Source organism: Theropithecus gelada, chromosome 14 (genome assembly GCF_003255815.1).
Source record: "Theropithecus gelada isolate Dixy chromosome 14, Tgel_1.0, whole genome shotgun sequence".
Lineage (NCBI taxonomy): Eukaryota > Metazoa > Chordata > Mammalia > Primates > Cercopithecidae > Theropithecus > Theropithecus gelada.
Window position 1 is genome coordinate 101,771,795 of NC_037682.1, and position 16,994 is coordinate 101,788,788.

General features: G+C 39.1%; 1 protein-coding gene across 1 annotated transcript in view; it reads left to right on the plus strand.

Annotated features, from left to right (window-relative positions):
* Window positions 1–16,994, plus strand: part of ZC3H12C (zinc finger CCCH-type containing 12C) — a 41,433-nt gene that overhangs the window by 12,449 nt on the left and 11,990 nt on the right. The window contains exons 3-4 of the mRNA XM_025358402.1: window positions 9,810–9,949; window positions 16,402–16,636. Coding sequence (XP_025214187.1) covers window positions 9,810–9,949; window positions 16,402–16,636 — 375 coding nt within the window. The remainder of the gene's footprint in view (window positions 1–9,809; window positions 9,950–16,401; window positions 16,637–16,994) is intronic.

The window sequence follows — 16,994 nt, forward strand, 5'->3', positions numbered from 1 at the left end:
ATAAATAGTTCTTAATATTCTGTTATAATTATTCTGTGATTAAAATCTACTATACTCTTTCTCTAATATAATTAACTATATCTAAACTGGAAAGATTTTGATACTAAAGATTCAAATATGATTTTCTAGTTTAAAAAGATTCTTTTTAAAAACACATACATATATGTATATGTATATATATAAAGACAGGGTCTTGCTATGTTGTCCAGGCTGGTTGAGCTCCTGGGCTCAAGCAGTTCTCCCACCTCAGCCTCCCACAAGTGCCAGGATTACAGGCGTGAGCCACCATGCCCAACCTAAAAAGATACCTTTATATTTCCATTCTAGCCACTTCATTGACAAACCCTGCTAACTTGTGTCCTTATCACAATAGTTGGGTTAATCTAATTACCCTTTAAAGTAATAGAAACTTGATAGTCATACTTTATTTTCCCAGTGGAGGGTATCTTATGCAAGTGCATCTTATAATACAGCAAACTTACAGGTCAAGTTTTTAATTTAAATAAAAGATGATATATAGAAGGTTATAGAAAATCAGTTGCATGTCCTTTTGAATCCCATAATTACCTTGATCTTCTGTTTGGTTTCTTTTTAAAACACTGTTTAGTGATCTCTACACATCATGCATTTTGCTCTAAAAGTCACAGTTTACTATTGTGAGATTAAAGCTATTAAATAAAGATGTATTTTATCGGTTTCATTTTTATTCCAAAACAAGCTTTTTTCTATTTTCTAAACATTAAGACTGAGAGGACATGAGAAAGTAAAGAAACTATCATGTGTTGAAGCCTTCGATATGCCAGGCACTTGGCTAGGTTTATTACCTTATTCAGTTCTCACAACGCTATAAGGTAAGTGAGGTTATTTTCATTTCAAAGATGAGAAATTGAGATTCAGAATAGGAATCTCTGAGATTCAGAATAAGGTCACACAGAAAAGTGGTAAAGAAAAGAATTAAACTCCTGTCAAATTCCAGAGGCTGTATTATTTTCAGTATCTTCAAAAGCCATCTCTATTTGGAGTACTGAAATGTGCCATTCCAGGTACTTCGTATCATTAGATTTTAGATGATTTGTGAAAAAGACTTTTTAAGAATAGGTCTTCTTTGATCGTGTAAATAATATACGTATTATATAAGTTTCAGAAATAAAGATCACCTATAATTTCCAAGGTTTTTAACAAGCATTATATAATATGCAAATTGTAGTAAAATCAAATTTGAGGAAATAAAAAGATAACTGAAAAGAGGTTCCTTTGTTCTTTTCTTCACTGCCATATAAAGTATTAAAAAGAGGCAGTCTCTTTTTATAGATGCCTTCATTCTCTTTTTAGGTTTTTCCATGTTTTTCAATTACTCCTCGTGTCTATCATTGGAAGGTAACAGTTATAATTCTAAAATAACCCTTCCTGTTCTGCAGTTAACCTAGTTAATGGTATCTGTATATATACCCAAAGAAAACATTAATATGTAACATTATGGTTGTTTAGGTATGGCAGATCTAAAAATGGTTGGCCCATCATCTTCCCCTCTAGGTCCCAGACTGAGGTACATTGCATTAAAATACATGGTCCCTGGAATTTTTCTCTGCATTATAAAACCCACCTCTCTTATCTCTTAACCATTGTAGGTGGTTAATGTAGTACCATTAACAAACAAGCATAATTCTCCGGTGGCAATTCATATGGTGTTATAGGATGCAAGATATTATTTTGACTTCTTAGCCCCTTCTGTTAAGAACAGAAAAGTAGAATTTATGTGCTTTTCCAATATATTAGCCTTGAGTAAAGATAATCTTGTTAGAGCTATGAGACAAAGTGAATTTACAGAAAAATGAAAATTTATAATAGTGAAAGTCTTATGAAGAATATATTTGTTAAGATAATTTATGTTCATTTAGCTCTCCCTAATTTCCAATTGTCTAGTTCATAAGGAGTTGCATTTGTCTGAAACTGAGTGGGCATTTTTGGATAGAAGTAATGAGGTTTCAGTTAACCCAGTCCAAAGTGTAGTAGACCTTTTCACAGCTTGGCCTGCAGATTAATCTTATCTTATTATCCAATCTGAGCTCTACAACAAATTACAGAAATTTGGGGAGGAAGTTGCAGTAACTCTAGTAAATCAGCATCTCCTATCCTATGTGGTATTTTAGTTACCCCTGATGTTAGGACGCCTCTCTTCTTCAAAATGTGGCCCATAGCATGGAAGATCCCCAGGACATACTTACTCTTGATATAAACAAGCACATACTCATCAGCTCAAGTGCCCTGTCTCACAGAATCTTCCAAATACCCAGAGTACAGAATATGATGGCCCTTAGGTTACACAGCCTCTCCCTTCACAACAAATTAACAGCAGCAAGAAACAAAGAGGCATGTTCTTCGAACAGAGGACCTATTGGCTCAGGAGTCTCAGAGGAGAAAGAAAAGGTAGAAGATGGTTGAGAGAAACCCATAATTTGTTGTCTTTGTTTTGTTTTGTTTTGCTTTGTTTTTGAGGCGGAGTCTCGCTCTGTCGCCCAGGCTGGAGTGCAGTGGCGTGATCTCGGCTCACTGCAAGCTCCGCCTCCCGGGTTTACGTCATTCTCCTGCCTCAGCCTCCTGAGTAGCTGGGACTACAGGCGCCCGCCACCGCCCCCGGCTAATTTTTTGTATTTTTAGTAGAGACGGGGTTTCACCGTGTTAGCCAGGATGGTCTTGATCTCCTGACCTCGTGATCCGCCCGCCTCGGCCTCCCAAAGTGCTGGGATTACAGGCGGGAGCCACCGCGCCCGGCCCCATAACTTGTTTTAATGGGTCAGGGTAAAAACAAGAAAGATGAGCAGAAACTGCAGAATTCATGGCTCTAGTCTCCACAAGACAGAGCGGGAAAAGATTACAGCAGGAAAAACAAGCAAACAGATGAGGTTCTCCCATTTCCAGCACCGAGGCCCTTCCATTATGTCACTTTTGCTCCTAGTTTGCGCCACTTGCCAGTTATTTCCTGTCTGATTTTCTGAGGGGAGATATCTCTGGAGGGGGTAGTAAAGCTTCATGGTTGGGTTGCATCTCTTGCATCTTCCTCAGTCTCTTCCAGCATCCCTTTTTCCAGTGTCCTGGCTTCCTGTAGTAGTGCCCTAGTGACTTTTCATTAGAGGAACTTCTCTTATTTGTTGGTAGTCCCAGAAAGGGGTTTGCACCCCTTGTGAACAAGTCTAACTGGGAAGGTAACACTGCAGTCTTAAATTTCTGTCTTTATCTTCCTACATTTTTTTTCCCAAAACTGGATTGCGATTGCCAATACCTGAGAAACTTGTCTGTTCTTACCATCCACATACCTTTTCTTTTACGTATGCCTGAATTCCCAGTAACAAGGCTGCCATAAACGTAGAGAAGAATAAGGGTCTATTCTGATCTGCTTTTAAATCCATCCTTGTTAATTTAGAAAATGCCTCACTGAACCACTGATGAAAATCAATGGGGACTCACCCAACAGCAGCATTGCAGCTTCTCCCAGGTCACCTCGCAGTGGGTTTCTAAGGCATGAGAGGAGGTAGTCTCCTGTTGTTTGGGGAGGCAGTCAGCTTCCTGAGGCCAGGGCACTCCCTTACAGGAGGGGTTATCATTTGCCTCCATCATGCCTGTTCCATTAGTCAAACAAAGTCAGCCAGAGCAACTCCATGCAGCAGCCAGTGTGCCACAGAGCACCTTGGCAAACGTTCCAGATCTTTTCAGAGCACTGGGAAATAACTCTTTAAGATGGGTACGATCAGCTGGGGAAAAGGTCATATGCACTCCTACCATGTCTGATGTACCTGGCAGTCCTGGATCACTTTAAAAAAGCATTTGAGTCACTGGAGCTACAAAAGGGTAGGGCTGATTTTCTTCACATTGAGATGAAAAAATAAGTTGATTCAACAAGAACACGTGACTACAGGGAGGGGAATATCACACACTGGGGCCTGTCGGGGGGTCAGAGGGAAGGGGAGGGAGAGCGTTAGGACCAATACCTAATGCACGCAGGGCTTAAAACTGAGGTGATGGGTTGACAGGTGCAGCAAACCACCATGGCACATGTATACTTATGTAACAAACCTGCACGTTCAGCCCATGTATCCCAGAATTTAAAGTAACATTAAAAAAAAAAGAAAAAAAATAAGTTGGTTTGTATGGCACTGTAGTGTCAGTCTCATTGTGCTGTTTGGTATCATTACTCCTTTTGCCTCCCCTTTCATCCAAGTTACCACAGCAACCACTTGCCAACCTAATACCTTAATTCTAGGACAGTCTCTTATCCAGACTCTTCAGACTCCTTGTTCTTTCTTCTTCATCTCTGCCTCCCTAGCTGTGTTTTGCATGTTCAGTTTAGGAAAGTTTTGGAGATAGAATCCACGTTAGAATATTCTAATAAGGCTAACAATTTTCCCCCTTCCAAGAGAAGTTATCTCCAGATCCTGTAGCCATTGGGAATCATCCATCCATCCAGAAGGTCATTGCCCCACTCTTCTAGGTCCTAGATAGAGGCAAAGAAGGGTAACAAGAAGTAGAAAAAGCAGAAAGAGCAACAGCAGAGAGGGGTCAAGAACCTGGAGGAACAGATAGGAGCTTTCAGTTACTTAATCTCTTCCTCTGGTTTCTTAATTCATTCTTTGTGGCTGCCCACTTCATTCCTTCTTTCATTTCCTGAGATCCAGAGATACCAATAATCCTTTAGAGTGGGGTTTTTCTGAGAATTCCTGTAAATACATCAGTTTGTCTACTTCAAATGAGCCTTCTTTTGACCATTGCAAAGCAGGATTTTTGTAAGTACGCTTATGCCAAATGTGAGAGAATAAAAGAAGCCTTTTATTTTTTAAAAAGAGACCTACTGACAATATTCTAGGCATCTCATATTTTTCTACTGTTAAAGATGAATCAGATGGGACCTTCAGTGAGTTACCCATTTTGCTCAATTGTAACTTGGAATTTGCAGAGAGGCTTTGGAATTTTCCCTGGGAACCGAATCCCACTCAGCCAAAGTAGTCAGAGGGAGACTTTTTGGCAAACATTCAGAGTTCTTACCTAATCACGGGTGACCACAAATCCTCCAACAAATTCGCCCAGCAAAAGGACTCACTTGAGATATACCAATCTTCCTTATTGCCAAATTGTTGGGATAAAAAAGTAATCAAGGCCCAAAGGAACATGCTAATTCGTAAATGTAGAATTAACTAATTTTGTTACTGAGCAGAAAACCCCTGCGTCCCTGCAGACCGCCCATAAGTGGCTATAGAGCTATGATGAATGTCCTCTATTTATATGGAATTAAAGCTACGGTCCTTTTTTAGTAAATAGTCAACAGATAGTTCATTTGCATCAGTAGCTACATGGCACTTACTCTGACATCCTGTTTTTCATCATTCCTTATCTGGCTCACTCTGATTTTGTAATTCTTTATCAGTACCTCCTCCGGTTGTCCCTTATATTGTATCTAGCATGTATGATGAGTCACATCCTTCATCATGCGTCAGTCAGGTTAGATTAAGTTCAGTCTCCCAAAACCTCTCCTAGCGTGACAAGTCCCATCTGCGGGTTTGAGCCACCAGGTAATTGTCTGCTCAGGCTTAAGTTATTATACTACGAATGATTCTGGATCTTGATGCCTGACACGGACTTCCAAGACAACGGTAGCCATTCTGGAGATTTCTCTGTTAGCATTCATTTTGGGGCCTGATCAGGGGAATACTGGCTGGGAAAGTCCTGGTAACTCAGGGACCCACCCTGCTCATCCCCACTTACCTGCCTTTCCCTCGCCGTTTAAAAGATAAGAACAGTAGCTTGTCCCCAAGTGCCATCTAAGGCTGGGGGGAGGATGAAAGGCAGCTGCCAATTGTATTGAATCTAATTTCGAGTTCCTGTGAGGTTTTACGGTACCTGGATGCAGAGCTACTGTGTTTTAGAGAAAGTACGCCTTCCGCTTTATGGAAGTATTGCCAAATTGCTCTCCCAAATAGTTATACCAATTTACACTCCCACCTGTGATGTATGAGTTCCTACTTTCACACATTCTTGGCAACATCTGGTGTTTGCAGACTTTATTTTTACCAATCTGATGGGTGTGAAGTAGTGTCTCATTTTGGCTTTAATTTGCATTTCTTTACTATTGAACATCTTTTCCTATGTTCATTGGTCATTTGAGTTTCCTCTTCTGTGAATTGATTGTTCATATCTTTTGCCTTAAAAAACAACTGGCTACCTCTTTTAATATATGAGAGTACTTTATATTCTGAGTACTAACCTTTTGATTGGTTTTACATGTTGCAAATCTCTTCTCCAAAGCTATGACCTGTGTTTTGGTTTTTTTTTTTTTTTTTATGGAGTCTTTTGTATAAAGAACTTTCATGTGCTCCAATATATCTATTTTTCTTAATAGCATGTAGTATTTTTTTTTTTTTTTTTTTTTGAGACGGAGTCTCGCTGTGTCACCCAGGCTGGAGTGCAGTGGCGTGATCTCGGCTCACTGCAAGCTCCGCCTCCCGGGTTTACGCCATTCTCCTGCCTCAGCCTCCGAGTAGCTGGGACTACAGGCGCCCGCCACCACGCCTGGCTAATTTTTTGTATTTTTAGTAGAGACGGGGTTTCACGGTGTTAGCCAGGATGGTCTCGATCTCCTGACCTCGTGATCCACCCGCCTCGGCCTCCCAAAGTGCTGGGATTACAGGCTTGAGCCACCGCGCCCGGCCAAAAATTCCGCTGTGGGGAAGGCGGCATGTAGTTCTATGTCTTGTTTAAGAAGTATTTTCCTATCCTGATGTGAATGTCTCTGGTAATTTCTTCTAAAACTTTTATAATTTTTCTTTTCATATTTAAATATTTGATCTATCAACAATTTATTTTTTGTATATGGTGTGAGATTAAAATGCAGTTTTATTTTTTCCATAGGAATAACCAGTTGCCCTAGTACCATTTGCTAAATAGTTCATCTTTTCCTCATTGATTTATAATGTCACCTTATTGCTGGCCTTTTGTTTTTCTGTATTAATTTTAAGATTAGCCTCTCAAGTTCTGTGAAAAAAACCTTTGGAGAATTTGATTGGAATTGCAACATACAGATAAATTTGAAATCACTTGCCGTCTTTATTAATCGAATCTTACTGTCCATAAAAATAATATATTGTTCTTTTATTTAAGTCTTCCCTCATGCCCTTTAATATAGGTTTTCAATTTTCAGTTTATCTATAAAGCTCTTGCATGTCTTTTTTTTAAAGATTGGTATGGCTTTTATTACATTACAAATCGGATCTTTTTAAATTAAAATTGTACATTGGTTTTGCTGCTATAGCAACACTAATTTTTTAACAAGACGTTATATCTGCGATGTAATAACATATTGTGGTGGAAGAGTGTATCGTATGTATGGTACAGATTCCTACTATCTGTTGAAATCTGTTCTATGACCTAGTACATAGCCAATTTATTTATAAAGTTTTCATATTTTTAAAAATATTTTTTCTGTTTAGTTTTGTGCAGAATTTGTATATGTCCATTAGATCAAGCTTGTAATTGATTATTGCAATTATCTATATCCTTATTCAATGTTTTCTTCTTCTGTCAATTAGTATGGTTGTGGATTTTTTTCATTTTGTCTAGTAATACTGTGATCTTTTGTGTTACTGATTTGGAGATGAGTTTAGAATGACTATAGCTTCCTATTAACTATTACATAATAACTTTTCTGCTCCTAATAATGGCTTTTGCCATAGAATATATTTCTTGGTATTCATAGAGCTGTGCCAGTTTTCTTTTGGTTCATGGTATGCCTAGCATAGCAATTAGGGATGTTTTCAGCTGCAGACAACAGAAAACTTGACCACAGTTTCTTAAACACGTGGAGGATTATGTGTTTCTCAACAAGATGGAGATATTTACCATTAACGATGTGCCGTTTTTCATCCTCGTCCTTGTTTTTTCCCTGTGAGTCTTTGTGGAGAGGGAGGATAATGAAACAACCTTTAATATCAGAATGGCATAGTACAGTATCCTGTTTTATCATCTATAGAATCTTTATCCCGTAATTGTAAATGGTTTGCTGTTTGCACACATTTTATGAAAGTAAAAGTTATTTAATTAATTAGGAGATAGAATTTCCTATTTCTAGAGTAAATGTGACAGTTATCCTTACCAAATGAAATTACCAGGAAGAAATGTTTATGCAGGCCTGTCGTTAGAGCCAGAAGCAATTAAATGCTCAACTCTCAGTAAACCAAGTATCATTAGTTTACTGGCAAAGCTTATTACAGTAGATTTCAGACAAGATCCAGTGCATTCAGGGTGGTATGGCCGTAGACACAATGCAATAGATTTCAAAGCATTAATGCAAAGTAAAATTATAGTGAGGTTTTAGCAAGCTGACTTTTTGCATCTAGGAATACTTGGTACATGTGTTCTCTCTAGAGATACCATTTTCTACAGTTTTTCTGAAGACTGATTTCAGTATTTTCCATGAAACCTAATATCACTTGGTACCTTTTGCTGGAGTATTCACCAGGCTATCAGGTCACTCTCCTTACCTAGAAAATGACCTCAAAATTTCCCTTTCCTTATCCCATTCTCTGAAACTTAGTGCATCTGATTTCCCATCTAATCCTGCTGACCATTAGGACAGGACTATGGAACCAGGTATTGTCTCTTGTTTGTATTTGGAGCCTTCAACATCTACAAAGCAAGTTAGTCTATTTCTGTTTTTTATAAAAATGATTAACCATATGTTAGATGGTTCTAGGGTTTCCCAGGGAACCCTAGAACAAAATATTAATATGCCTAATGTTTAGTTTCTGCTAAAATAAAGCATCTACCTACATTATTTCATTCAGCCCTCCTTAGTCCTAAGAAGAAAAAATATCTCCATTATAGATAACAAATAGAGCCTTCACACTACAAAAGAACATAATTATTGCATTCAAAGCAGGAGACTTTTTCTTCAAAAACATTGGAATTAGTATTATTTTTGAATTATTAGGTTAAAATGTACAAGTAGGGCCTGGTGCTAGATAAATACTTACTGAATGACTTCACTCTTAGTTGGGCATTTTCTTTTAGGCACTAAGGCTGCGAATCCAATTTTGAATGCCGTTTTGTCATCATTAATCCTTGTCCAACACAATATAGTTGAACAGAAACTAGGTGTCTTTTTGCTGCAGTGTATGCAAAGTGTTTCTTCTATGAAGTTAAGCATTGTGAACATGTTTTTCCTTTCAGTGAGTGTGTAGTATGTTGTTTTACATTGGTCACCTAATAAAGTTTGTGCATTATTCAATCATTGAGTATTGAAATATACACTAAGAACTTTTGAGAAAGAAAAGTTTTTAGAAACTCATAACTGTTTACTTATGAGTTTTTACAGATTTTTTTACAGTTTTTTACAGATTTTTCAGATTTTTTACAGATGATTTTTACCACTGTTTTTACAGATTTTTTTTTCTGTATTGAGTTCTTGACATTTGACTGAAATTCTTCTTGCTGTGGTTGAAAGAAGCCCTTTCTGTTTTCTTTATTCTGATCAAAAACAGCTTGTGTCTTTCTGACTAGTTAACCTTTACAACTTTACCTTTGAAAACTCACTTTTGTTTCTTCTCTGGAAAATAATCATCCCAATTTTCTTTTGTGTCTTTCCTCACAGATCTTGATTTTTCAGCTTAGTTATCTTGATGTGTCTCTGAGCTATAAACTCCATTTTAAATCTGACATCTCTTATTACTGTTGTAATTATGTAATAATTGATGTTTATAAACTTGAATTAATTTACTTAAATTTAGGTTTTATTGTGTTTTAAGTGTTCTGTAATAATCTTTCAGCCATGGAAACAAAGAAGTATTTTCCTGCAGAGGAATAAAATTGGCAGTGGATTGGTTTTTGGAAAGAGGCCACAAAGATATTACAGTTTTTGTTCCTGCGTGGAGGAAAGAGCAATCCCGACCTGATGCTCTCATTACAGGTAGGCTTATTCCAGGCGGCTGCTTGTTCCTCGCTTTCCTGTAATTCCCATGCAGTGTCTGGCACTGTCAGGTATCCTAAATCCGTTTTGCTTACTCCGTGTATGCAGTGGGACACTAACGTTGGTTTTTGTTGTTGTTGTTTTCTGAGATGGAGTCACACACGGTCACCCAGGCTGGAGTATAGTGATGCGATCTTGGCTCACTGCAACCTCCACCTCCCAGGTTCAAGCGATTCTCGTGCCTCAACCTGCCAAGTAGCTGGGACTACAGGCACGCACCACCACACCCAGCTAATTTTTGTATTTTTAGTAGAGACAGGGTTTCACCCTGTTGGCCAGGCTGGTCTTGAACTCCTGACCTCAACTGATCTGCCCACCTGTATGAATTTCAGGCAATGATTGCCTCTATAACTGTTCACTCGCAAAATGCTGGGATTACAGGCATGAGCTACCATGCCTGTCCTGGTTTTGAGTTTGAAAACTATCTGGTTTTATTAATTAAACATTAATCATCACTACATAAGCCAGGTGTTTTTGTCTTTACTTTTGTGGAAATTCTGACTTCAAATTTTGGGAAATTCTGACCTTTAGAGAGATGCCAGAAGTCACAAGATCTGGATCCAAATTCTGGCTTTGCTGCTCACTAGCTGTGAAGACCTTGAGCCACACAATGAACCCTTTTGGGCCCCAATTTTCTCATGTGCTATTGTGACATTAGGTGGCGGTCAGATTCTAATAACAACAGTTCAAAAAAGACATGTAAGACCATAAGATGTGCTTCAGTGCAGTAGAAAGAAATGTATTTTGCATTATGTTGTAGTGTTTAAATGTCTGAGTTTCAGGCAATGATATCCTCTATAACTGTTCATTACTGTTGTTGAACATTTTGCCCAATTGCAGTGATTTACAATCAACCTCCAACCTTTCTTGTCCTTCTCTCCACATCCAGTATTGACAAAAACTGAGGCACCTGTGTAAAGAAAACTGTAAAACATTTTAAATAAAAAACAAATAAAGAGACCACCTAATATATACCCAAAGGGTATGATTAAGATTTAATTTTCAGCCGCACACAGTGGCTCATGCTTGTAATCCCAGCACTTTGGGAGGCTGAGGCAGGCGTATCAGTTGAGCTCGTAGTTCGAGACCAGCCTGGGCAACATGGTGAAATCCTGTTTCTACCAAAAATACAAAAAAAATTAGCCGGGTGTGGTGATGTGTGCTGTGGTCCCAGCTACCCGAGAGGCTGAAGTGGGAGAATCACTTGAGCCCTGGAGGCGGAAGTTGCAGTGAGCTGAGATTGTGCCACTGCACTCCAACCTGGGTGACACAGTGAGACCCCATCTCAAAAAAAAAATAAGACTTAATTTTTATGTATAATTATTATGTCATTGTTAAATTAACATAAGAATGAATAGGCAAGTCATGGTGGAGCCCAGAGCATGGAACCAGACCCTAGCCTATGTATATAAACGTAAAGCAGAGAGGTCATAATTCAACCAGTAGTACCAAATATTGGATAACCCTTTGGGAAAAGTGTACTTGTTTAGACCCTTATCTTACACCATATAACAATAAATTCCAGATGATTGAAGACTTAATTGTCAAAAATCAAACCATCAGAGACCAAAAGAATTTTCTAAATTTAAAACTTTTAGAAGAAATTACTTAAGGAAAAGAGAGATAAAATTATATCAAAATTAAAGCTCCTGCATTTTGAGAAACTTTCTTAAAAATGATAATCGACCAGTTGCCTAAGGAAAAAAAATCCAACAAAGAATCATGTCCTTAATACAAAGAGCTCATACAGATTGATTAAAAAAACAAACAAACTTCTTTCCGGTATATAAGCATCAAAAGGCTAGGAATAGACAACTCCCAGAATGCAAGCACTAAATAAGAAGAAAAAAAGCTCAACCCAATTAGTAATTAAATAAATGCAAATCTAAACAATATTATTTTTTACCCAACAAATTAGCAGAGATGGCCAGACGCAGAGGCTCACGCCTGTAATCCCAACACTTTGGGAGGCCAAGGCGGATGGATCACTTGAGGTCAGGAGTTCAAGACCAGCCTGGCCAACATGGTGAAACCCTGTCTCCACTAAAAACACAAAAAATTAGCCAGGCCTGGTGGCGGGCACCTGTAATCCCAGCTATTAGGGAGGTGAGACAGGAGAATCGCTTGAACCCAGGAAGCGGGGGTTGCAGTGAGCTGAGATCACACCATCACACTCCAGCCTGGACAATGGAACAAGACTCCATCTCAAAAAAAAAAAAAAAAAAAAATTAGCAGAAAGTAAAAATCTGATAACACTCATTTCCCTGAAGCAGTTACTCATAAGCTGCTGTGGAAATTGTTGCAACCTGTCAAGAAAGTAGTTGGTCTTAAAATATTAACATTCTTGGATCTACTAGTTCGCCTTCTAAGAATAAGTTCCAAGAAAATAAGCAGAAGTACAGACAAATACTTATGACCAAAGACATCCCGTGCAGTATTATTATTTAGAATAGAAAAAAAAAAGTGTTCATTCATTAGAAGAATGGTTCAATCAATTAGGATATATCAATATGATAGAATATGCATTAGAATGTTCAGGCAGAATTTTTAATGATCTGTGGAAATGCTGTTTTACATAAAAGGCAGATTTTATTTTATAGACAGACATACAGACAGGCATACATATATATACACACACATATATCAACAATGGAAAGAACAAAATACACAGAAAATGATGAGAAGGAAATATACCAAACTGTTAACAGTAATTGCTTCTTGGTTGCAACTTTGTGAGGTCCTTATTTCTCCCTGCTTCTTAGTACTTGTCCTTACCTTTCTAATTTTCTACAGGGAACCTAACAATGTTTTGATAAGGGGGAAGGGATAAAGTAAACTAAAAAAAGAAAAACAATATTTAAGCATGTAAATGACTTTAAAGCTTCCTGAACATGAAAGGAATATGAAAGCAAGAAGAAGAGAAAATGATAGTACACTGTGTCTAAGTTTAGTTTTAAAAATACCAGCATGTCCCATCCTGGCTAACACGGTGAAACCCCGTCTCTACTAAAAAATAAAAAAATAAAAAAAAATTAGCTGGGCGAGGTGGCGGGCGCCTGTAGTCCCAGCTACTCGGGAGGCTGAGGCAGGAGAATGGCGGGAACCCGGGAGGCGGAGCTTGCAGTGAGCTGAGATCCGGCCACTGCACTCCAGCCCGGGCGACAGAGCGAGACTCCGTCTCAAAAAAAAAAAAAAAAAAAAAAAATACCAGCATGCCAGTCCCTGGAACACATCAGTATGCAGACTGCTTTGTAAAATGCCAAACTAATGTCAGAGGCTTTTAGGTGTTATAATCCCAGGGTAATAATTCTCTGGACTAAATCCCTCAACCAGATAATACCTGGTAAATTGAGTAGCCTAATACTCTTTCACTGCACCAAAAAAAGACACTTGATAAGAAATATTTTCAAGTTGTCAGCATCGTAGATTCAGATTAGCACTTTTGCCAATCTTCCATTCATTTATCAAATATTAAACAAGCACTAGCTGTGTATCAAGTGCTGTGCTAAGAACTAGAAATTCAGTTAACTTTCTAGTTTTACTGAACCCATATTACTTAGGTCAGGATTATTTATGTCATTCTAATTAATGTCCTTCTAACCTCATTAACAATTAAATGCAAATTAAGCATGATGACTGTGAGGCCACCGAACTTAATCTACAACTCACTTTGGTGAGGATCAAGACATGGCATAAATGAGTAAACATCCTCGCAAATAATAAAATGTCATAGATTACTCATGAATGTAAGACTATGAATGAACTGAAAGACTTCACAGTATATCGGTTTAAGTAACTCATTTATTCACTCCACAGACAGTCACTGAACATCTACTGGTATGCCTCATGGGCTGGGTGCTGATGGATACAAAGATAAATGACATATGGCACCTGCCCTCAAAATGCTTATCAGGTTAACACACAAAACTATATTATGACAACTCCTATAATTGAGATGGGGCACTCGATTTTGCATTGGTATTCTTTCGTTTCTAAAAGAGATCAACAGTAGGCCGGCCCAGTGGCTCACACCTGTAATCCCAGCACCTTGGGAGGCCCAGGCGGGCGGATCACGAGAACAGGAGTTCGAGACCACCCTGGCCAATATGGTGAAACCCTGTCTCTACTAAAATTACAAAACTTAGCTGGGCATGGTGGCACGCGCTTGTAGTCCCAGCTACTCAGGAGGCTGAGGCAGAAGAATCGCTTGAACCTGGGAGGTGGAGGTTGTAGTGAGCTGAGATCGCACCAGTGCACTCCAGCCTGGGAGACGGAGCAAGATTCCGTCTCAGAAAAAAAAAAGAGATCGGCGATCGGCAGTTACATCTATTAAACAAAATTAAGTTGAAGAGCACAGTGTTTATTGAGAGCTTGCCAGGCACTGTGCTAGCTGCTTTGCCGTAAGTTAACTCATGTACTTCTCATAGTTTATCAACTGCATTTGACAACATGGAGAAACAGGCTCAACAAGATTGTGATTTTCTGATGTGGAAAGTGGCAGAACCTGAGATTTGTCCATGATTTGCTGATGCCCACATTTCTTCCACTCATACAAAGGTCTGGTCTTTTTTTTTTTTTTTTTTTTTGAGACAGAGTCTCACTCTGTTGTCCAGGCTGGAGAGCAGTGGCGTGATCTCAGCTCACTGCAACCTTTACTTCCCAGGGTTCAAGCAATTCTCCTGCCTCAGCTTCTCGGGTAGCTGGGATTACAGGTGTGCACCATCACGCTCATCTAATTTTTGTATTTTTCGTAAAGACAGGGTTTTGCTATGTTGACCAGGCTGGTCTTGAACTCCTGAGCTCAAGCAGTCTGCCTGCCTCAGCCTCCTAAATGTCTGGTCTTAATGAATTCTTCTGTCAGGAGCATCATCAATCTGTATGCCAGGATTAGAGCTGACCCACGTCACTCTTCCATCCGTACCCAGCTCATACTTCTGCTGTGGCAATTACAACTCTTGCTTACCTGGCTTATGTGTCTGTCCAGTGCAGTGAGACTGAGGCTCCTTTGGAGAAGTCATTTTTAGTCTTGATGGCTGTTAACACCTAGCACAATACCAGGAAGGTATGTAATAATCATCTGTTGCGGAGATGGATTGAAAAAAACTTAGTAAGTCCAGTTAATAAGCCTTGAGAAGTAGTGAGCTTTTAGAAAAAAAAAAAATCCTGACATCTGTAGGTTTGTGCCCCGCACTCTGTGCCAGAATTTACAATGGTGGGAAAATGGGGGACAGAGGAGCAAAAGTAGAAGGAAAGGATGGTTGAAAGAGAATTTTTGTCATTGATCAACATATGAACTCTCGTACCCTTTTTTAAATCACAAAACAAGTCAATAGAGTTACAAAGTGCCATAAGAGTATGCCAACCAGCCGGGCGCGAATGGCTCACTCCTGTAATCCCAGCACTTTGGGAGGCTGAGGCGGGTGGATTACCGGAGGTCAGGAGTTCAAGACCAGCCTGGCCAACATGGTGAAACCCCGTCTCTACTAAAAATACAAAAATTAGCCGGGCATGGTGACAGGTGCCTGTAATCCCAGCTACTCAGAAGGCTGAGGCACAAGAATCACTTGAACTGGGGAGATGGAGGTTGTTGCAGTGAGCCACGATCATACCACTGCACTCCAGCCTGGGCGATAGAGCAAAACTCAGTCACAAAAAAAAGACTATGCCAACCACAGACAAAATGAGCATCTCTCTACCCGGCCTTTTCTAATCAACAGATGCTTTCTCCACATAATCACTTCTTACTTCTTACTCAGTTCGACCCCCACGAGAATGCTGGCATTCGTTACCCTGTCTCACAGAAAGGTCATGAAGCTTATCATAGCCATGTTCATAACAACACTTGTGACCTCACTGCCTCCTCTCTCTTTGAACTTTCTGCATTTAAAGATTTTTCCCTTTGCTACCTCGACAACTTCTGCTTCCTTTCATACTCTCCCACTAGTTGGAAGAAAACAACTACAAAATATGCGAACAAACTTAGGAGGAAAAAAATGTATTGCTCACACCTGAACCCCACACAACATATAGCTGCTCTGTTAGAACGGTGTTCAAGTAGGAACGTGGAAGAAGCTGTGTCCATAGTGGTCGTGCTGATGGCTCCAGCTCTTAAGCAAAAGCTTCACATAATGACAGAATTTACCCAGTCATGTTTCAATTTTACACTGTTCATATTTTTTAACTATTTTTAAAGCCTTTATTATTAAAATTCCTGAAGGAAAAATACTATTGAGAGTTGGAAATTATGTTGTATCTACAAATTAAATCATAATCCCTAATTAAAGGACTACATATATACAGCTAATGTTTTAGAATTTCACATTGTATGAAAGTTGCCATGTGTGTTATCTGTGTATTTCGTTTCTGAAATCCTACCATCATTATTCTTGCAGATCAGGAAATTTTACGTAAGTTAGAAAAGGAGAAAATCCTGGTGTTCACGCCATCCCGGCGAGTCCAGGGGAGGAGAGTGGTGTGCTACGACGACAGGTTCATCGTGAAGCTGGCTTTTGAGTCGGATGGTATCATTGTGTCCAATGATAACTACAGGGATTTGGCTAACGAGAAACCAGAATGGAAGAAGTTCATAGATGAACGATTATTAATGTATTCATTTGTCAATGACAAGTAAGTAAAACCATTTACTTGCCAATGATATTGCTTCTGTGAAAATATAACTATCCCTGGTAGCTGCTACAGAATTCTCTTTTTGCCACTGTCCAGACCTCAAACAGGTTTCTAACAACTGATCTCCCCACTGTTCCTCAGTGGGAGTCAGGAAAACTGCAGAATCATTGCCACAGGAGGCCCAGTGTGAGTGGCAGGCCCCACCTTTCCCTGTAAGTCACTCACAGAACACCTAAGGTAGAGGAAGTCTTCTAAGACTCTGTCTGAAGAACCTGAGGAAACAGACATAGGAGGAATTCCCATCTTCACCCTCAAAGGGGACTGCCTTTCAAAATCAATGTAGAGCGTTGATAGCTTA